At 38.8% G+C, this 23,861-nt stretch overlaps 1 protein-coding gene across 15 annotated transcripts in view; it reads left to right on the top strand.

The window, feature by feature from the left end:
• Window positions 1-23,861, top strand: part of LOC128254288 (protein grainyhead) — a 46,928-nt gene that overhangs the window by 4,625 nt on the left and 18,442 nt on the right. For 3 of the 15 annotated variants that reach the window (XM_052983233.1, XM_052983235.1, XM_052983231.1), the window contains exons 2-4: window positions 1,624-3,230; window positions 17,585-17,990; window positions 23,689-23,856. In XM_052983233.1, the coding sequence (XP_052839193.1) occupies window positions 1,978-3,230; window positions 17,585-17,990; window positions 23,689-23,856 (1,827 nt within the window). In that variant the 5' untranslated portion in view covers window positions 1,624-1,977. Of the gene's footprint in view, window positions 1-1,623; window positions 3,231-9,756; window positions 10,090-12,998; window positions 13,350-17,584; window positions 17,991-20,272; window positions 20,470-23,484; window positions 23,632-23,688; window positions 23,857-23,861 lie in introns of those variants that run through there. The other 12 variants (XM_052983234.1, XM_052983232.1, XM_052983241.1 and 9 more) reach the window with 9 other exon arrangements.

The following is a 23,861-nucleotide window of genomic DNA, read 5'->3' as shown; positions in this document are numbered from 1 at the left end:
GTGGTATGGTATGGTATGGTAGGGTGTGGAGTGGAGAGTAGTACCTGTTCTCAACTTGTTGTCGATGTTGTTTTGTTCGGTTTCGGTTCAGTTCAGTTCAGTTCAGTTTCAGTTTCGGTTTCGGTTTCAAAATCCCTCATAAACATGTTTTGCTAACTCGCAGATTCTGGACTATTAACAGCTGATGGACTGACTGGTTTTTGAGTAGTACTACATACTCTGTGTTTAATTTCACACAAAGCCCCGTTGTAAACAAAACACAAATATGGTTGAGCAGCAGTTTTGCCGTCGCCGTCGACGTTGGCAGCGAACGTCAGCAGAGACGCTTCTTCCACCTGTTTGGTTGTTTTGTTGTTTGGTTGTTTTGTTGTTTTGTTGTTTTCCTGATGTGATGAACCGCGCTGAGTTATGCAGTTACACGTTTGACATTTGCGAAGGAGTCAAACTAGTTCGACGGGCACGTGTGTTCATTCCAACTCGGCTTATTTATTTTTTTTTTCCGTTTTTCCGATTATTTGTTGTGTTTGCCCCTTTTTGTTTGTTTGTTTGTTTGTTGGCTGCTGTGGGGTCTGTTTTGTGTGTGCTTGCAAATCACTCGTCGTTCGAACTTGTTCCGCTGGCTCTTCCGTTAATGTTTGCCTTTTATTTTTGTTGATGGGGGTGTGTGACTGCATTTAAGGCAAGGCAGAGGGAGGGGTGGGGCGGACAGGGGCGCCAAGCAGACTGCCGCCAGACAACGCCACTTTTATTGTTGCTTTTGCGGCATCATCGGTATTGGGAGGTAGAGGGGAAGCGAAGTTTAGGCCATGATTCACAACGCACTTAAAGGGCTTTAATGTTGGGTTATTCCAGCCAAAACTTGTTGATTATTTCTGGCGAAACTTTAAAATATATAGTATACTAACTATATGGCAAATAATTAAGTCTTATATATTTTTAAATGTCAGGGTGTCGTAAACTCTAACAGTTTTGCGCAGTCAAAGCAACGTTGACTTATAGTTTCTTACGACAATTTCTAAGATTATTTGAAGACACTTTTATATCATTCTAGAGATTTTTAACTTATTTCTAATAGTATGAATTATCAAGCATTTATTTTGTCTTATTTCAAATTGGTATTACTAAAGTTTGTAAGAAGCCATTAAAAACTATCATCACAGTATCTTTAGTTAAATCAACTAGAATCGTTCTAGCCCAGCAATCAAATCAGTTTAGCTTGAAATTAATTGTAAATAATTAATGATTTTTTTGTTTAATTTAATTTTTAATAAAATTTACAATTATTGGGAAACCCTAACATTAGTAGTTATTTGATTGAGTCTTCTATACAAAATTGGGTGGGCTTTCCCAAGCTAAAAAATTATGGTATTGTTGCAAGAGCTTTATAAAATTGGTTTTTTATATTTTTAACGGTTTAGTACAGTATTATAGTACACCTAACACATTTCTGCTGTTCTTCAAAATAGTTCTTGCAATAATAATACCTCATACCTCAAACTGTAGACTTTGAAAGACTTCAAAGCAGATTTTTCACCATTTCATAAACCAAACTAGGCTAAATCTTTATCTCATTCTCTCACCTAGTATACTAATTATGACCATTGTTCTTTTGCCCTATAACAGCTGAGCTGAGAACGAAACGAAGGAAGTTCCTTAGTGCCATAGAATGCAATAATTGAAACAACGACAACGAAGACGAAGACGAAGAACAACAAAACATCCGGAAGCGGAGCTAAACTCGAACGAAACGAAAGAACCTTCACGAAGTGCCTTCCATCATCAAAACCGTTGATAAGTGATATTTATTATGTTTATACTTGCCAGCAGCCAAGGCAGCAATCGTCGCAACAACAACAACCACCAAGGATCACGGCATCGATGATCAGATGATCACACCACGACCAAGTCCTAGTGCAATTCGGAATCCAGTTCAAATTAGTTCAGTAAGCCATCGAGGAAGCCACTACTAACTAAATAATGTCCACATCCACCGCCACAACGAGCGTAATCACGTCCAACGAGCTCTCGCTGTCCGGCCACGCCCACGGCCACGCCCACGGTCACGGACACGCCCACACCCTGCACCAGCAGCACTCCCACAATCGCCTAGGAGTGGGAGTTGGCGTGGGAATCCTCAGCGACGCCTCCCTTTCGCCCATACAGCAGGGAAGTGGAAACGGCGGAGGCGGCAACACCAACAGTTCACCACTGGCGCCCAACGGAGTGCCACTTCTGACCACAATGCATCGATCGCCGGACTCACCACAGCCGGAACTGGCCACCATGACAAACGTCAATGTGCTGGATCTTCACACGGACAACTCCAAGTTGTACGACAAGGAGGCGGTTTTCATCTACGAAACACCCAAAGTGGTGATGCCATCGGATGGGGGCAGCAATTCAGATGAAGGTCATGCCATCGATGCTCGAATTGCGGCCCAAATGGGCAACCAAGCCCAGCAACAGCAGCAGCAACAACAGCAGGCGGAGCACCAACCGCTGGCCAAGATCGAATTCGATGAGAACCAAATTATCCGGGTTGTGGGACCAAATGGCGAGCAGCAGCAGATTATCTCGCGGGAGATCATCAACGGGGAGCACCACATCCTGTCGCGAAACGAGGCTGGTGAGCACATACTTACCCGAATTGTCAGCGATCCCTCCAAGCTGATGCCGAATGACAATGCGGTGGCCACGGCCATGTATAACCAGGCCCAAAAGATGAACAATGACCACGGGCAGGCTGTCTATCAAACTTCTCCCTTGCCTTTGGATGCCTCTGTACTCCACTATAGTGGTGGGAATGATGGAAATGTAATCAAAACGGAGGCGGACATCTATGAGGATCATAAGAAGCATGCTGCGGCGGCAGCAGCAGCTGGAGGATCCATCATATACACCACCTCCGACCCAAATGTGGGCGTCAATGTGAATGTGAAGCAGTTGCCCCACTTGGCAGTGCCACAGAAACTCGATCCAGACCTCTACCAAGCCGACAAGCACATCGATTTGATCTACAACGATGGCAGCAAGACGGTGATCTACTCCACCACGGATCAGAAGGGACTGGAGATCTACTCGGGCGGCGACATCGGCAGCCTGGTCTCCGACGGCCAAGTGGTGGTCCAGGCGGGACTTCCATATGCCACCACCACTGGCGCCGGAGGACAACCCGTCTACATCGTGGCCGATGGTGCCTTGCCAGCGGGAGTCGAGGAGCATCTGCAGAGGTGAGTGATGATTGCCCACAAAGGGTGTTTAATGAGGGGTAGACCTTCGAAAGGGTTGGTCCACCGCCAAGTGGTTCGTTATTGTTATTGTGCTCGAGTTCGCTTGAGCTGCGCTCCTTAATTATTGGCTAAATGGGAACTTTACAGAGTCCAAGTTAGGGTCATTATTTAAAAGGTATTTGGGTATTACAATTATAAACACTGTTTTATTAACATAGAAGTATCAACTTCTAACTATTTAAATACACTTTGAAATGATCGAAACTCATTTAGTTTGACGTGCTGAAATGAATTTTAATAATAATTTTTAAATTTAAAACTGAAGTAGAATAATACATTTAAAAAGGGGCAAGAAAGGTTGCCAATTGTTTGGTTATTATGCTCGATTTCGAAAAAGCTGTGCTCCTTAATTAGCGGCTCAATTGGGTTCACTGATAGACATTTCGCGTAGTCTGTTTTATCAACAAAGAATTTACAAATTACACTTTGAAATTATCAAAATTTCTTTGCTTAACGAAATTTGTATAATTTTTTGTGTGTATCAATTTATAAATTATCTTGACTGCAGATAACTATTTTGTAATTTATCCCGAGTGCAGACAAAAGTCCTTTAAATTTATAAATCTTATTATTTTACCGAAGATATTTAATATATTTAGAAATTTAAGAAAATATTTAGAAAAAAAACATTTTTTATCAGCAGCAAAATAACAAAATTGACAATAATTTACAAATTGAGGACACAGTTTCAGAATGTTATTAAACGTGATATTCGCAATCTAATATTTTTATGTACCAATAACGTTTTAATAGAAATAGGTTAAGAAAATGCACATGGACCAGCGAAATATTTGCATACACTTAAAATTATTCTCGGTTCATAAGATTCTCCTAGCCATTACTGCGCCCAAAATAAAAAAAAAACATAGCTTGAAGAGCCATTCAAATGTGACTCTGAAATACTCCGTAACATATTTTATCTACAGGCAAGCCTGTGTTCCGGTTAATATCCTTAACCCAGACCAGCCCACTCAACTATTCATTGAGCGCTGTTCTATCGGCAACATAAATCTCGACTAATTGCCTTCGTCATGGCGATGCAGTTGCAGCTGAGTTCTGAGTTAGAGCTGTTGCTGTTGCTGCTGCTGCTGCTGCGGTTGGTTACCACATCAACATCTTAATTGGGGACAGCAGAGTTTTAGTTTCGATTCGGTTTGAATGTCCCCCTTGGAGTCGTGGTCCTTTCAAATCAATGTTTGTCATTTGCATTTCTCATGCATTTGAATTAACCGCTCTTGCCGCTCGAGCATTTTACTGTTAATTATTGCGATAGGCATTGCTGCTGCTGCTGCTGCTGCTGCACTAGCAACATAGAAGCGGCAGCAACGGCAACGGCAACGCCAGCGCATTCTGGCTGGCTTTTTCCCCCGTCCACTACCCAAACATTGAGTTCAGGCTGAAGTCCTCATCCATGCCCATTCCCCAATCCCCAAGCTCCCAAGCTCCATGCTCCATGTTCCATCCACCGTACTCCATTCCCCCAGTGGAATGACAGCTTCCGTTGTAACTGTTTCTTCTATACGTTATTGCTGCCCCTGCAACACCAGCAACAACTGCAACAACAGCAACTTTGGCATTCTGGCGTGCATCGAATGTGCAAGTAGGCGAGCTAATAACACCCAGATCCAGCACCAGGCTCCACGGAAACCCTCATCCACATCCTCCACCTCAACCTCAACCTCGTCCCCATCCGTTTGGCAATTCATTTCAGAGCAGTGGTATGCGCGGGTAATAAAAATTTGAATATAAATTAATCTAATAGAGAACCGTTAGCGAGGTGAGATGCAAGCGCAGCCTCCTTGAGCAAGGTGCCGCCTTGCAGCTTGGCAACTAAGTCATCGTCATCTGCATGGATCGCCGGATCGTTGGATCGTTGGATGGTTGGCCATTCGGACATCTGCAACGCCATCGCCATCGCTATGGCCATCGCATCTGCATCTGCAGCCACATCTGACTCCTCCTCAGCCTCCTTCTATATACTTACACCGAGAGAAACTGTTCTGGAAACTATTTTCGGGTCCTAAGAACGTCTGATAATTGATTTCTGTCTCCCAATGACATGGATATTCACTTGTTTTCAAGAGGGGATAATTAATGAATTTATAAAGGATTATGATATGTGTGACACAGTTTCAAACATGCTTTTCGTTCTGTTGAGAATCAAATATAAATGATATTTAAAGTTTTACAATTTATAGCTTGAAAATAACACATATTTTCTGAAACATACATTTAAAATTAGTTAAATTGAATTCAGTATAACCAATAAATCAAGTAAAAAGTGATTAACATTTTGGTCCTTTCAAATCTTTCAAAAATATTTAATAACGTAATTTTTTTTCAATTGAGAAACAGCATTTTTATGATTTTAAAAATTATGTTTTTTTTTGGAAAATAAAGTTGTAGTACTTGAAAAATTGTAAAGAAATGTAAAGTCAGTCCATGTCTGATGACGATCCCCATGTGCTGTATTCTAAAAATGTTCTTAGATCAAGAATATATTCTTTTGAAATAGTTCTTTCACAGTGCAATCATCTAATGGTAACGTCCCATCCTGTTATAGCGGAGGCTGTTGCAGCAGCAGCAGCAGCAGCAGCATTGCAACAGCAAAATCAACGGACACAGCAGCAACACATCGCTGGTTCGTTTGGCCCGCGTGCATGTTGCATGTGCGGCAAGGTCCATAAATAACGACAAAATTGCGTTTCCGCATATGGACCGAGCGCAAACGTCGTCTTCGATTCGGACTTTGGTTGCTTTTGGCCTGGCTTTTTTGTCTGAAACTGCGACTACGACTGCAACTGCGACTTTGGCATGCCGTTGAAGACGCTGCTGCTGCTGCTGCTGCTGCTGCTGGACCTTGCGTGTTGCTCTTGGAGCTGTGGCCTCGCACACTCGGTCTCTCGGCCTCGGTTGATGTACAGTTTGTTTTGTTTGCTGTTTGCTGGCTGGACCCCATGATAAGCAGCTGAGGACATGTCCACCGCCACAGCCACAGCCACAGCCACATCCACATTTACAGCCACGTCCACGTAAAATGTCTGCATCCCAAAAGTGTTCGCCTTGCCACGTTTTCATTAAAGTCAAATTAAAGCGGCGACAGAGACAGATCGGATTGGGGATGGCAGTCTGTATATATAAGGCCAGTTGACCTCTGTTTCGAGCCATCCTTTCCATTGTGTCTGTCTGTCACCGCATAACATATCCCTTGCAGCGTCTTAATTTACACTGTGCCACAGGGTTTGTTTTGTTAAAAGCTGATTAAAACACAGATCCGAAATTAAACAAAGATCCCTGTACATTTTGGAAATATGTTTAAACCAATATTCTCTTAATTTTAAAACACAAAAAAATGGAAAATCTAACAAAATAACAAAGTAACGAAAAAAGGTTAAGGATCTGGAGAAAAAATGTATTTAAAGTTTTTAAAGTAGAACCATCGAATCATTTTTGATCATATAACCAATTTTCCGCAAAACATATCCCTTGAAGTGCCGTAAATTACACAATGCAAAAGTTTTTTTTGTTTTAATCAGAGGTTCAAATATCTTTTGCAAATTCTGCAAGGATATTATGTTTACCTAATAGGTGATGACCTTTTTAGTATGCATATTAAATATTTTGTATAAAAACAATAGGCTTTAGGCTCCGCGAACACTCCTTTAAACTTTTAAAATATCAAAATATCAAAATCTATTCCTATATCAAAAACGTTTTTTTTTTTAAATAAGTTTTTTTTTACAGTATTGCTACGAAAAATGCACTAATCAACAGGATTTGTAGAACGAAAGCCCAAAGCTCAATTAAACAAATGCCAAGGCAAAAGCTCCAGCATTTGAATTTTTAATTTACAGCCTCGGGCGGCAGAGTGGCTTATAAAGATTTTACGAGCCCCCAAATTAGCCAGATTATTCGGTTGAGTTGAGTGCAAAGCAATGTACGATGTACAATTTTATTATTCTCGCCATTTGGTAATAAAATTGTTTTATTGTTTATGCATTTTTCATTATTTACCTGCACGAAGACTTATGCAACCTCTCCCCAAAGCGGCATAAATTCGTATAATTTCTATAATTGCTTAATTGAATGTTTTATTCGATTAAAAACATTAAAAAAGATCGATCTTAGAACCAAAGTATATGGACTTAATACCAGGAAATATTAATGGACCACACGGGTTTTAGTATTTAAAACGTATTTCACTTAAGAACAATGTGGTATAATTTATATGCAGCTAAAAATATGTAATTTCTTTTTTGTATTAACTGAAAGGCCTGATTACCATAATTCTTTGTTATTTCTGTTATTATTAATTTGCTGAACAACGGCAGATGTTTAATCCATAAAATATCTCTAAATTGATAAGACGTCATTTGCATTTCCTTTCTCATCCAAATAACCCTTTGACATTTAATAAAGTTATAAAAATAGAATCTCCTACGTAAATTAAAAAAAAATCAAATTTGTATTCAAGCGAAGCTTAAAGTGCAATAATATTTGATGGCCGTGAAATAAATTAATAATAATTAATGACGAAATCGTTTCGTTTCGAATTTAAACTTTGACATTTGCATAGCTGCAAAAGTTCCCCCAACCTATTTAAGTATGTTGATCGCTTGTGAATGGAACTAGCTTATTCTCATTTTAATACCACACCTCAGTTTTGTTGCTCAGTGCAGGGAATTTTTCCTTATTGCGATGCGGAAACCCCACAAAAATTGTGCGAAACGAATGCAGTTTGTGAAATTTCCATACACAAGGATAACCTTCGGGTTTTAGCCTTCTGATCGGAGTGTTCGCGGTCAATGCGCATGTCACACGCACTCACACGCTCCCAGTTCAAGATGTATGTATACCCACTCATCGTATATATCTTATATAGCTGTGCTTACTTTCACTTTACCCGATCATATTAAGTTTCTGAGCTGTAAAACATATTTTATCTCGTTTTTTTGGTTTTTTTCCCCTTTTGATTTTACATTTTGTGTGCCTCTCTACTCCTTTTAGTTTATTTTAATTTTTCACTTTATTTGCTTTGCCGAACAGTGCGTTTCGGCGGCATAGCGACACTTTTAGTGGCTCTTATCGGGGAGATAGAACGCGACTGTCTCTGTCGCTCAACTCACGATTCAGTTTCCCCCTGTTTAATCTCTCCCTCTTGCCATGTTAGCCCCTTGATTGACAATATTTCAATATTTTTACTGTTGTCGCCGTTTCAGGGGGAGGGGGGGGGGGGGCTTACTGACGGAGGGGGGGAGGGGCAGCGACACAGACCCCAAGTCACTGTCACGCATGCGCTTGCAAATGGAGCACTTCTATACACTTCCTTGCGCTCTGGGCACATCGATTAAAGTGTATCCTTTGTTAAAGTAAAACTAAATTGATTTCTAAAATGCAAATTAAATATTTTATTTTGATTTAAAAACAAAAATTGTAGGCTTGGCTTGTCACCTACCTTAGTTTTCCATTTGTTATACCTAAAAGATTTTTAAGGCAAAGTCTCTTACAAATTTCTAGTAATGTTACGCTAATGTTATCTAAACATACCACAGACATTCGTTAAACTATTTTATTTAATATTCTTTAATTCTTGTAGTTTATTTATCCAGTTACCATTTTTTCTGGCCAGAATGCTAAATATAATCGAACATAATTATGTAAATCAATAAATTTGTCGTGAAGTAGAAGTAAGGAGAATCTTTTTTTATAACTAGAGTATTCCGAGAATATATTTTTTTATCTTAAATATTTAGAGAATCAAATTTTTGTATTTCGAATTTCTTTAACCAATGTTGTTTTATGTTGGGATTTGCTTGATACTACATTAAGATACATATGTATATATATTAGATACTGGGTTTCAAATCAATGAAAGAGTATTCCAAAGTCTTTCGATTAATCAAGTAACGTTTCCCATTTGTTGTTATTGCCTTTTTGTTTCTTGCTTCTCATTTTATTATTATTAATATTAAAAGGTGCAACAGCGTTTGGACATTTTGATACAAAAACAAACCTGTTCACCTGCGCAGTCTACCTGCAGCCCCACCACCAACAACAACAACAACAACTGTAAGAGGGAGATAGCTGCAGAGAGCTAGAAAGAGAGGGGTATACAGGGGGAGTGAAAGAGAGAGGGAGATGGGGACGACGTTGAGGAGACAAGAAAGAAACATGTTAACACAATTCAGAGTCTCATACGCTTTCGACTGTCGCCTGTTGTTCTTGTATTTTGTATGTTTGTTGTAGTTGCTGTTGTTGTTATCTTTGTTGTTGTTGTCATTTTGTTGCTGTTGTTTATATTTGTTGTTATTTTTAGTCTCTCGCTCCACTCCAAAACTCTGAATTGGCGCTACAAGTTTATCGAACGCTCAAAGTGGTTTTCAGTTGATATCGAAAAGCCACAAGGTCGACAACAGCATCAAGTTTATATATATATATTTATATATTTATATATGTATTTATACATATGTGCGATATACCTAAGCATACTTACATATGGCAATATTTGTTTATATGTACTTAATGTTGTTGTTCTTTTGAAACTCACAGTAAAAGAACGCGCGTAATCCGCTTAAAGTTAAAGTTGAAGTATTCGAGTATCTTTGTATCTCTCGGTTCGGTAAATGCGTTGAAGTGCATGGAAAAAAATGGTGAAGCGTTATCAGCTGCTCAAAAGCTCGATCAGTAAATGATCCTGGTGATCACAAAGCTCGGTATTTAATTGAGATCTGATAATGCAGGAGGCCACGAGCACTACGAATTATGCCCTTTCCTATACGGACTGGATGTCCGAGCCACGGTAGAAAAATAAAATAAAATGCAACCCATAGATAACGACCATGTGCTGGCATTAAAAGATATATCCATTTAGTGTGAAGGATCTGTAGAGTGTGTGTTTGCTGCTACGGATTGTGTAACTTTTATAAGCTTGCCGCGAAGCTTTCGCTCTAGGCAAAATCGTATTAACTCGACCGAGAGTATCTGTATCTCGTATCTCCCGTATATTTCAATATGGCAGCGCCATGTATCTTTGTATCTGTGTGTGTGCGCGGCTGTGCAGCTCGGGCTTTCGGCTGTATCTGCTGATAATATTGTAGTAATTAATGCGATACGAATGAGAAATTTATTGCCCACGCCCGACAGCGCCGCTGGCCATCGTTCGTATATATCTACAAGTATATACACCCCGCAGATCCCGGGGGCCATTTGCATAAAATATGATCATGTAAATGACACAGACCAAAAAAGAAAGAAGTAAAATGAGTGGAAATAAAAGAAAGAAACAAACGGGGACCAGACCAACACACAACGACAATAATGCCGCAACAGTGGATAATTTTCCCCGCTCGAACGCAGTCTTGGGTATTTCATTTCCCAATCAGAATCTTGAGAGGTTTCCCACACTCGACAACCGATCGGACGTTCGGCCAGAAGACAGATGGCAAAAGGATGCGCCCGGCGAAGGGACAAAAATTAATGGACCTCGTCGTTTCTATATCTGTGTTATTGTTTGCGCCAGACAATCTCGATCAATCTGCAGCTTCCATCCAACCCATTCTGCCTAAGGGGTTGAAAACTTTAGGCCCATTCGGGGCGATTTACCTAAGCCCGCTGTCCGCTTGTATGCAAATTACATGGCAGGACCCTCGGACCCAAAAAGGGGTGGTTGTTCTTCCACGCCGGACACGGACAAGAATGCGGACACGGACACGGACACAGACACGGACAGCGGTCTGAATGGGCCGGAGGTGCGATGTCCAACGTTGAGAAACAATGACAAAAAGGTGCAACCACTCGTCCATGACAAATGCGAAGCCCAAGGAAAGCCGAAGGACTTGTGCATGTGAATCCCGAACGAATCCTTTTCAGCGTTCAGCGCCTGTTGGCTGAAAGCATTATGCAAATCAGCGGCTTTGTTTCCTTCCTTGGGAGGACCTCATCGTCCTTTATCTTCCTCGGACGGTGTCCGAGCAAGCTGCGTTGTCTTTTTTTTCCGAGCCGAAGAACCTCTGCTAATATCAATAATGATTTCCTTAACCGTTACGGCCGCCTTGGGATTAGGCATATAACCATATATATATGAGTATATATATATATATATATATATTAATGTTTGTGTAAGGCAGCTGCCGCGAATATTGCCGAACCGGTTGGCAGGATCACCTTGCCTTGGGCCAGCACTTCCCATGCCCATCGAGATTGGCATCGAGACCACAGTGGTCCTGCCTCCTTTTTCCATTCCTGTGATTTTTCGTAATTTGCGCACTCGCCTTCAGGTGGCAGCAAATGCGCCACAGGGTTGCCATTTAGGGTTTGTTGTGTTTTTGTTTTCGCCAAACTGCTCGCTACTTGTTGCACAATTGGAATGCTCCGCGGGAGCCGACAATATAGTAAGTTGCCCAGGAGGCGGACGAGTGGCCGAGGTGTTGGCCTAATCACGGGTTCGCAATCCATGCACTTGGTTCAAAAAAAATTTAAAAAAAAATTAATCAAACTGAGATGCTCGAATGGGAAATACCCTAAGGATAAGTCGCCTTTTAAAGCATACTTGGTGGGGATTATGCATTAAGCATAAATAACTTATATATATTTTCTGCAGAAATATTCCTTACTTTTTTATACACTGATATAAAAAGGAAGTAACTAAACTAAATTTCTGGCTATTAAATTCTAAACTTCAACCTGAACATTTTAATTAAATATTAAACCATAATATTTTATACAATTCATTTTAAATTATTTGATTTGATATAAAAATACTTGAAGTATTGGATTTTAAGAGCGGTCTGTTTTTATGCATTAAATTTAAGTTTTATTTGCTTAATATTAAAAAAAAATATTTTAGATATCGAAATATACTTCAAATTTAGTTAAATTTAATTTCTATATGTAAACAAAATAAAAACAGCAATATAATAAAATTAAGATAATAATTCTTAGTTTGAGTATACAAAAAGGTTTTGCTACGTTAATTTTTTATCAGTGTACCATATGCAATATACTTTTGTAAATATTATTAGCCAAATAAACTTATTTAAGCCCCTTGAATATGGTGGCTAATCAAACTGATAAATTAAGCTGAGATTTATGTATGGGACTTATAAGCCCAATAAAGTCGGAATCACTTCCTTTTCCTGTTGCATAATTCTGCAAAAACCAAGTATACCCCGTGGCATTCTACAAGTGCCGGGTGTGAGAAAAGCTTCATGGGAAATAAATAATTAGTGAATAACTGCTGCGGACCACTTGCAGAGTTTAGGGGCGCCGGAAGGGCGGAGGGGGGTTCACCGGCCTCCAGAGGCGTGGCAAAGTGTTAACAAAAAGTTGACGCTTTTTTTCGGGCCATGCTCTTTGTTTTTCCGTTTTTTGTTTTCGTTTTTTGTATTCATTTGATGGCGCTAATAGCGCTAAACGAATCAATTCCGATGCCGAAAGCAGTAAAAAGTTGCCGCAAAACCTACAAATCCGTATCTGAAACGCACACACAAATAAAATAAAAAATAAAAAATCACACACACTTTGATATAATCGGACGCACCTGGCCCAAAATTGATTATGTAAATAGTAAATAAATATAAATGAAAATGCTAATGATGCTGGATTGCCAAAAAAAAAAAATGCACGCACATGGGCGTTGTCTGCGAGTCTGTCTCTTTCGGCCACGCCCAGTTTCAATAGAAATAAAAAAAATCCCCTTAAAAAAAACAGGCGAGGCTTCAGCTTGGATTCACTGCATTCGGGGCATGTGGAAAGTGATCCCCAGCAGCAGGATCAGCAGCTTCACCTCCACCACTACTACACCAATCACACTGATCATGTGAAGGATCAGGGATTGGGACTGCCCTTGGGGCACCACCAACAGGATCCGCAGCTCACTGCTGCCGGTTTGATGCAGGCAGTGGCCGCCGAGATCCAATTGAACCAGGATCAGGAACAGGAGCAACTGCCTCCATCTCACCCCACTCCCTCACAAAATAGTCCCTATCCAATCTACAGCTACTATCGCAGTGAAAGCGAGAAGGATAACCATGTATCAGCTGCTGCTGAACTGCCCTGGAGGTAAGTCCTCAGTTTGGACAAACATTCTTCATTTCAACAATCTGACAAATTTACAAAATTATGCCCTTGTTGTTCACTTTTAATAAAAAAATACAAAGATAACGTAACTTGTACCACTTCATGGTATCCATTCCTTCCAAAAAAAAAATAAAAACTTGAAAACAAATTTAAAACTGTAAAACGGGTTGTAAGCTGAAGATGATAAGGTTGTTATAAAAAAAACAAACAAACCCGAAAGCGGCATTTAATATTACTTCATTTATAAACATTGTCTTATCATTATAGTACATAATATACAAGAAAAGAACCTCTCTCAACAGATCTAACATTTATCTGCACACTATTAGGAACCAAATTATACCTTCACAGACATACAGACGTTCGATATTTCATAACTTTTGTAGATTTCGAAAAATATTCGTTTTTCGCCGAAAATGCTGGAGTTTTAAGTGCATCGTTTACACACTTCGTGGAAATGCGCAAAAAAGCGCGGCACGTTGCCTGGGTTGGGGTTATGAAACCCAAACGCAAACTCAAACACAAACTCAAACTTCAACCCAAACCCAAATGTAAACTAAAACCCACACGGATCGCAGGCGAGTTCTTTGCTTCGGTTTTTTTTGTTTTATGGAGCCGTGATGAAACCGTAACCGTAGTTGTAGTTTGGCCAAAGGGGCCTGGAAAAGGTCGCGCGTCTCGGCACTTGGCTTAGAAACACAATTAAAAAAGAGAGATATGTACATATGGACAGCACTTCGGGTATCTAATAAATGAGTGCTATAGCGCTATTCTCGCTTCCCCATATCCGCTACGTGATTTACACGGCCTGACCCTAAAAAGCGGAATAGACCACATCGGTCACATATCGCATTACGAAAAAAGAATGTTATAAAGCGGCCGCGGCAATCCGAGTGTCATTTTTAATAGCGAAAATGTTCTGCAGAACATAAAAACAAAAACATTTTTTGTACCCATGTCGATGTCTTATTTTTTTGTGTACGTTTTATTTTATTTTGTGTGTGGAGAACAGCGGACAGAGGACAGAAAAGTCCGAGAAGCCAGAAAACCACTTCGGGTGAAAAACCGGGACACCGGGCACGAGGTGCAGACAAGTGCCACAAAATGGGGCAAGCGATCGCAATCGCCATCGCCATCGCAATCGCAGCGTTGTCAACTTGAGCAATGCCAAAAAATAAAACTGAAGTAAAAAACTGAATAAAAGAGCAAAAGAACCGAGTGGAATTAAGCAGACAGAGCTGAAATCGCTTGCAACAGCTGCTAACGGAAGAACCAACACAGAATTCGGAATTCGTATCTGTGTCTGTGTGAGCCAAGGTGTGGCGCAATTTCAGCAACGCTCGGAATTTGCATATATGCAATCAATATCTATGCACAAATTAAGACAAATTGTCGAAAAGCGCGCTGAAAATTGGCTATTTCTGATGGATTTTATACGAATCTATTACCTATATTGCTGCAAATTGGGTTTAAGTTGGTTCTTTTATATTTCAATACCGAGCAAAAAAATGAAATAAATATTTTATATAATGACACATCTTTTTAATACCTTAAAATGGAGTAATATTTCGACAATTTTAAAGTATATTAAGGATTCTGCATTGATATTACATTAGTTTTATAAGTTTAATAAGGAGTTTACTTAGATTGCTTAAGATTGGAAACTTCTAACACTATCCATGCTGATCATACTGATCAAAATTGTTAAAAATCCGTCAGAAATCGTAAAGGATTTTGGTCAGATTCAATCAGAATCATGATTTGCATAAGAAAGTAGCCGGGGAAAACAGATCAGTTCTGATCAATTTATTTGTGAATGAAATTTAAGCCAATTTTTAGTATGATTTATCAAAGAAAATTAGATAGTTTTTAATAAGAACATTTTTGGTTTAAGAATTCCTATCAAAGAATTAAAATAAAAAAATCTGTTGGAGTTCCTTTATTAATCAACAATGCAAAAATTAAAATTTTAAGGACGAGTTTTAGTTGTTAATAGTTTTGAATATTAAAGATCTTTAACATCTAAACGTTTATTTAACAAAGTAAGGATTAGTATAAAGAGCTTACAATTTTAAAACCTTCTCTTTGTTGAACTCCTAATGAATCAATGTTGTTTTTCAGATAGATAGTTCCGACCTCTACTGAATATCTCCTCAGTTTACTTCACAATTTACCCAAAATTGCTGGTTGCCCTTTTTTTTTTGTTGGTCAAAGGGCGGGGTTTCCCTCAAAGAGCTTTAATTGTGTGTCTGAAAAGTTGGTGGAAAAAATGCCACAATCGAATCCGGTTTTCCAGCTGCCAGGACTTTTTTGGTTTGTTTAGTTTTGTTTGACCTTGTGGAGTGTTGTTGTGTGTACCATCTCCCTCTAAGCCGCCTATATTCCCCTTCCTTTTCCCTTTTTCCTTCACCGCGCTGTGCAAAAATGCCAAAAGTTATCCATATTCGACTATCACAGACGGCGACAGGCATCATCGCAGCTAATTTACGACTCTTCCTAGAGTTGTCGGCGATAAAGCGATAAAGATAGAATACTGGTGAAAAAAAACGTAGTAATTCCAAAAAAATTGTACTTAATTTAAATATTTTACGTTTTCTTTTTCCATGTAGTTTTTTATTTATTTTAAATATTACATTTTTTAAATTTATTCATTTTTAAATAAATTGCATTTAATGTAATGTATTCAACATTAAAGAAAATATTTTAATATTTAATAAAGCAATTTATTATGCATTGTATGAAAAATTTAATGGTTTAATATTTAATTTAAATATTTAATAAGACATTTTGAATTCAATAGTCAGATTTTTACTATTCCATTTTTTATCAGTAAGGGGTAATTCTTGGTATTGGGGGATGCCGCTAAGTCTCCCTCTCTTTCGTTTCAGCCCGGTTTGTTTTCAATTTTTTATTTATTTTTTATTTGTTGCCAACCCGAGCTGGATGCTGGCCAAAAAGCAGTTGTTGCTGTTGATGTTGCTGGTGGTTGTTGATGTTGCTGTTGTCGTTGTGCCAGGTTTTTCTGTCTGGTTTTTTCCCCATGCCATGCTCGTGTGTTTTTTGCACTTGCTGCAGGCTGGATTCTGGTTTATGGTGGCTGGTTGTTGCCCCGATTGCTCCCATTTGGGCGGGCATCCAGATCCAGATCCAAGATCCAGGTTTAGTGAGCTGCGCACAGGTGTTTTCGTCTCAGTCTCCGGTGAATGAAATTAGCCTTGCCGCAGTTTGCGGCTTGATTGCATGATTGCCCCGGTGATTGGCGAGCGCGGGTTTGATTGATAAGCAGCCTAATGGAGTTATTTCATTTGTGTGGGGGTGTCGGAAAATCCCAAGCAATTGGGTATTGTTACTAGCTCATGGAAGTATTTCCCTTACCAGAAAGTATAGCTGTGATCATGGATGATTACTTAATACTGAGGATTGGGTTTTATGAGTATGCGGTCAGCCAAAAATTTGTTATGGACTCATGAAAATATTATTATATTTAGTATTGTTAAATATGAGTCATTTAATTATTTCCAGATATTAAATTCAGATTTTATTTGAAGTCATAAATATTACAGTCAATGACTTGTTTAATGATATTATTTAATGACAAAACTAATACAAGTCAGTAAAATAATGTGTTTAATATTTTTTAAATAATATTTACTTTTATCATTTTTGTATAATAAATGCATTAATATGATAGCACAGAAAAGGCAAAGATCGAACTAAGCATTGCAGTCATTTTGCTTTTCTATAAATCCTTATTAAATAACTGTATTATTATAAATAAGTTAAATTGTATTTAAATGTCACAAATGCTTGTGAGCCAAATAAGAATTTATCTTGCCAAAGGCAATGCCATAAAAACCTTTAATAATAGCAATGAAATGATACATCCCTTAAATTGTAGTTTTTCTAAAACGATTTATGATTTTTCGTTTTTATTTTATATACAAATCATATAAAAGAAGAATCTAAATCACAGATTTTATTAAAAATTATACTCTTCTGTTACCAAATGCCTATAAATATATTGAGTTAATAAGATTTATTAATTAAAAAGATTCTGTGTAAGGATCATAAATTTTTTCTTGTTTTGGAAGACATTGAACATGCCCTGATTATAATAATAACACCTTTTTAACAAAAACTAATGCACAATATTGTTTTCTCTTTCTCCCTCCTACCCTCTCGCTCTCTCACTTTTTTTTCTATGAATTTTTGAACAGCAGTGGAAAGCTCAATGGCCAGACCACACCTATCGATGTCTCTGGCCTATCGCAAAATGAGATTCAAGGCTTTCTGCTCGGCTCACACCCCTCGTCGTCGGCGACGGTCAGCACAACCGGCGTTGTCTCCACGACAACGATCTCGCATCACCAGCAGCAGCAGCAACAGCAGCAGCAGCAACAACAGCAGCAGCAGCAACAGCAACACCAGCAGCAACATCCCGGCGATATCGTTAGTGCCGCTGGCGTGGGGAGCGCGGGCTCAATTGTCTCCTCGGCGGTGCAACAACAGCAGCAGCTAATTAGCATCAAACGAGAGCCCGAAGACTTGCGCAAGGATCCCAAGAATGGCAACATTGCCGGTGCAACAACAGCAAATGGACCTGGTTCGGTCATAACGCAGAAGGTAAGCCCAAAAATAAACAAACAAAAACCAAAAACATTCCCAACATAAAATATAAAATACAAAAAAAATACAAATCTGTAAGGAAAGGTAGTTTTACAAAATCTGAGCCCTCTCAGCTGGAAGCTCTTAGGAAACAATTAATGGACACGCACGCAAATTTCAATTTATCAGCAAAGACTTCTACACAGAGGAAAATGTATAATAAGAATGTTTCATTCCAAAGCTAGTGTATTTTAGTGCCCCTGCTGAAATAAAACGATTTAATTTGCAATGTGTTCTAAACTAATCATAAACAACAAGAACGTAATCCAAATCAAATTAACTATTGGTAATATGAGCTTTTTCAAAAGTGCCATAAACTTAAAAAAAATAATGGTAATTCCTTAAATACTTAGGGAAAAAATAAATAAAATAAAAAAAATTAATGAATTATATAAAACACAAGAAAATACTACCGCTTTGTTTTGAACAAGATCCAAATATTCATAATGGTCTATTTCAAAAAAGTTGTTTAAGCCATTGATACAATATTTAAAAATTTCTATAACGTAACTGAATAATGGTGTTTAGCTTTGAATAAATTCGTTTTAATATTTCTAATGAAGCAGATAAATTCCCACCATTTCTCTCCGTGTACATTGCATGCAATATGCAATATAAAATTGTATTTGCGGATAAGCTTTTGGCTTAGATCGTCAGCTCATGCGATCCGATCCGATCCCATTTCGAATAGCATTTCGGAACCCATTCCTAGGCCCATTCACAATCATCATCAGTGGAGTGGAGTGGACAACCCCAATCAGCGGCGCATCCTGTGTGCTACATCAATTAACGAGCGGTTGCTGTTGTTGTTGTTGTTGTTGCTACATCAGTGATGTTGCTGTTGCTGTTGCTGCTGCTTCAATAGTTGTTGCTGCTGTCTAACAGACCTGCAATTGGTCTGTCAATTGCTGGTGTGAGTGAGCAATGAGTATTAGTGGCTGCAGCCAATACGAATCAGCGTCGTTTTTGTTGTCGTGTCGTCGTCGTTGTTGTTCGGTTCTATTGAAACAGCAACAACAAAACAGTAGTAAACAACAACAGCAATAGTAGCAACGCAAGGCACCGCAGCAGCAACAACAACAACAAGGCTTTACTGCATGACCAAACTGTTATACACCCATAAGCTGTTATACGATCGTGTGTGTGCGTACGTGATTTGTATAGTGCTCTCTCTCTGACCCACGTATTTATTCCAAAAGCCCTATCCCGCTCACACCTCAAGCCACTTCCTTTGGCTTGAGTTCGAGTTCCATGTTGCATGTTGCAAGCGGATTGGTTCGATAGGCGCTTTATTATCACACTCCCGTCGTCAAACCAACCACACACGCAAAGAAAAAAAAGGAACAACTATAATTAAATGGGAAATTGCAGTAGCAAACTCTGGGCGACAATCGGCAGCGATAAGTGCGCACTTCCGGCCGATCGCCGATCGCCTTCCTTTTCCTTCGACCTGACTTCGATTTGGCATAATAAGTGCAGCAAGTGCAACTACTGGGGTACTTCTATAAATAAAAACTTGAAGCTGTATCCATAAAAATTCGCTTTAAATAAGATCCAAAATCTTTTTAATAACTCTTTTTAAGTGGTTAAAAAATTCACTATTATTCAAAAAAATCATACTTTTCTAATAGTTTAAATCATATAATATTTTCCCAATTAAAGGAAGCATTAAACAACATTGAATATTTTATTACTTTTGTTTTTTGTTAAAAACCGCTTATTCATCTAATGGTTTTGAAGTTAACATTCATTTAAACTATGCCAAAATTTCATTGTTAGTCTTAAAATTAATTAATTTGATTGTTGAATTTTAAAATAAACGTTGTAAAAGCTTGACTTATGAATGAATTGTACTCGTTGTACACTATTGCCATTCAGTTTTCTTCGAGTTGTGGAAAATCCAAGTTAGGGAATCCCGACTTTATGCAGCAAGTGCAGCTATTTTTTAATATTGCCGCTGCAGCAGCAGCTGCAACGCCCTGTCCGTGTCCGCTCCTATCCTCCCATCCCATCCCGCCACGCCCCGCACCTCCCCTGGCCGCTCAGAATATTGCGACAGGCCGAGCGGCCGCGGATTCCAACCATTTTGAACTGATATGAGAGACGGCTGGCAGCGTGTGTGTGCGAGAGTGTGCGTGTGTATCTGTGTATCTGTGTTCCAACTGGCCGACGCAACTGCGGATCGCCGAATGGGCTGTTTGGCTGGCTGGCTCACTGGCTGTCATACCTGGCAGCGATCGGCGGCCTTTAGTCAGTCGTATCACGCTGTCGGAGTAGGATCGTATCGCTTTCGAGTCCGATTCCGTAATAGCCGCTTGCTATTGCCGCCTCGCCGCGATCATATATTGTAACCAAAAACCCAACGATCGATCGGAGGGGATCACAAAATAAGAAAAAAAAAAAACAAAAGTAAGGGAAAAAATATAAGACAGTGAGTGTGAGTGATACCGATACGGAGTATCGAATACCGAGTACCTTTCGGCCTGGAATGTGGGCAGTAGTAGTGCAATATTCTGTGGCATATCAATATCACCAATCCACCTGCAAATCAAATCCAAACCATGAATCAAACAACAACAGCGCACGCGCAGCAGCAACAACACAGCAGCAGCAGCAACAACTCACAACAGCAGCAGCAGTTGCAGCAACAACAGCAAGCAAAGCAACAACATTGTGTGGGCGCAACGCGTTGCCTTTCAACACCCACGCGGCGAACAAGTTCGCTGCCTAAGTCTTTTGTTTGGCGCGCATTTCTTAAGGCCAAGAATCGAATTTATTTAGTGGGTGGTCAGTGGGTGGGTTATAAAACTCATTGAGCAGAACCCAGTGTGAGGCTTAATTGCCGTCTCCGTTTTTATTGGGCCTTAATTTGCTTACCAGCTTACCAGCTTACCAGCTAATAAACAAAAAAACAAAAAACATATAAATATTAAATTGCCTCAGTCGGTGCACAATTTGCATGCACTCTAATTTATTGTGCATTTGTTGCATTGACAGTTAATTATTCTTAATATTTGTCTTATTAATTTACATACACACACTCGCTAACACTCACACACTCACTCTATCTCAGTCGCCATAGTTTAAAGTCTAAGGTTTCGCCAGCTTTATTTATGGCCGAGAATCGGAAAACAAATCAATTTTGTACTCTTGGCAATTTATTTATTGCTCTCCAGGCACCGGAAAGTGTAATCATTAGACACTGGCATTTAGATCTTGGATTAGCCAAACAACTCTCTCTCATTCGTTGCTCTATATAAAAAGGTGGAGATATATCGCCTCATCGACTGCCTTTCTAATTGCTCCAAATCTTCGTTTGGCTTATCAGTTGTTTACTGTACACGCCGGATTTCCCACTTTAATTTGATTCGCCAAATAATGTATGAAATTTCTCTCAGCGGTTGCTTAAAATTCCTCTTAAATTCCTAAAATGAATCATTTTTTTACATTGAGTCAACATCAGAGAATTTTCGATTTTAGAGACTGAAACTAAATTAAAGATTTAATTAAAGAATTATGAATCGGTATTTTTCATTTGCCGATATCGAAATATAGCTTCTCAGAACTTGATGCGTAATGAAGAGCGTTAAAGACCGCATTATTATTAATAATGGAAAGCCTACATGATATAACAAGATAATTATATAGACAATGATCTAACAAACGGATTAATTGATTATAAAAGCAAATGAGATTTTATATCTATTAATAACGAATTGAAAGAAGAAATTCCATTTGTATCGTTTATTTTAACTAACAATAACTAAAACTCTACCAACGGAAGTTTTACCATCAACCAAACAAATCGAAAAACAACCTTGAAGGTTTATTGCACTTATAAACAGTTGAATTGAAATTAAACCTCAACATCTAGTAAAATTTCCAGCAAATATGAGCACTTTTGGAGAGGTGTTAGTCACGCGTTTTCCTTACCGAGAATCACAATTACAATATCAAGGAACCATTAAAAAATATTTTATGAATGCAAAACAATTTTTTTTGTTCGCATTAATACATATACTACCTATATATGAAGATTTTTTTGTTTTTCTCGGCTTTTCGTTCACTTTATTTCCGAGAATTAACGATATTCATAAAACGCTGGCCGAAAAAGAAAAAAGTTTCACTTTTTATCATTCCAAAAGGCATTAAAATAGTTAATTGGCTTTATTTAAATATTTTGTTATTTTTTCCTATGTCTCGCTACTTGTTGTTGCTTGATTTTTGGTGTGTTTTTTTATTCCTTCCTCATACATAAATATGTGCCAGAATCGTTTGTCGCTGCTGGCTGGTCTCTATTTAGCATAATTCTAAAAGCCAAGCTCAGCACGGCTCATAACCGATAGCTCAGTTATACCAATATAGCTAAATACAACAAGCGACTACAAAAGCTAAAGATTCGGATGCGATTGAGCCCGAGACAGACACGCACCACAAAAGCAGAAAAGTTAAAAACCAAAAGCCGAAAAACCGAAAATACCAAAACCAAAAGCAACAAAGTATCTTTGTCTCCGTGGATCGATCGTCGATCGGATTCGTCAAGGCCTTTTCTGACGTTGCACGTTAAAAGTTTAAAATGCAAATTTATTTCGATGAACAAATTTAATTAGCTCGCAGCTAGAATCTCTTACTGATGCTAAATTATACAAGAGTCTTTCGGAAAAAAATGGAATCCAAAAAAATCACAGACACAGAAAGCTCTGTATAAATTTAAGTCAGTGAGGCGAGTTAAGCGAAATAATCAAAGTAAAGACCATAAATTGTTACATGGGTTCTCTTCTGAGAGTGTGTATGTGACTGTCTGTAACCAAAAGTGTAACAAAAATTACCCCCAAAAAGTCAAGCCCAACCGGTTTCGATCAAAGGCCAGCCATATAGTGACGTCTTTTGGCTTTTGGCTGGACCTGTGTGTCTCTTTGGGGTTTCACTTTCTTTAGACCAAACGCAATCAGCAGCTCGCTGCTAATTTCGATGTCTAAATATATATATGTCTAAAGCCCAAGACATGAATTGACCACACTTTGCTCTGTATTACCTCATTTGACTGCCTGCGTTTGTCTCCAAAAACGTTTGACATTTTCGGGCGGCCAATACAAAAAAAAAAACAATGATAATTAACATATGCATATAGCCTTTGATTTAAATATATATATATCAATCCGTTTATATATATGTGCCGTATATAAATGTTGATTTTTTCGCGCTTTTTTTCTGTATATTTTTAATTGGTTTCTTTCCACTCGACGACAACAACGGAGACGACGGCGACTGTTTCATTTCGCTTTCGTACGAGTATATACCATTTTTTTTTATAGCCTTTTATTATAAACTGTACTTGTTGACGTTATTTTTCAATAAGCTGCTGGCTGCTGTTGTTGTATGAATCATGGCTGAAAGAAAAATCGACATAATCATGGCCCCAAAGAACGTACGCACAATTTTGTCACCTCATTTCTGGGGTTTCTATGATGGCGCGACCTTCTGTGTTTTTTGGTCTGAAAATAGCCATCAATCAATTGGGCTATTAGCCACAATGACAGTATATCTTGCAGTCTCGATGGATTCCTGATTGCTTAGCCACCGGATTTTATTGCTTTAGGTTTAAGTGTTTACGAGAAAAAAAAAAAAAACAAAACAAAAACCACCTTATCCGCAGATCTTGCAAGTGGATGCTTTAAGGGCAAGTGAAGCTGAAAGGCCCAGCACACCCACTGAATTGGAGTCAGGATCAGGATCAGAAGCAGGATCGGGATCACGATCAGGATCGCCAGGCAACAGACTTGAGATGTATGCAACCACGGGCGGCACACAGATCTATCTACAGGTGAG

The sequence above is a fragment of the Drosophila gunungcola genome, assembly GCF_025200985.1.
Source record: "Drosophila gunungcola strain Sukarami chromosome 2R unlocalized genomic scaffold, Dgunungcola_SK_2 000004F, whole genome shotgun sequence".
NCBI classification, from domain to species: Eukaryota; Metazoa; Arthropoda; class Insecta; order Diptera; family Drosophilidae; genus Drosophila; species Drosophila gunungcola.
This window is presented reverse-complemented; position numbering and strand designations above follow the sequence as displayed.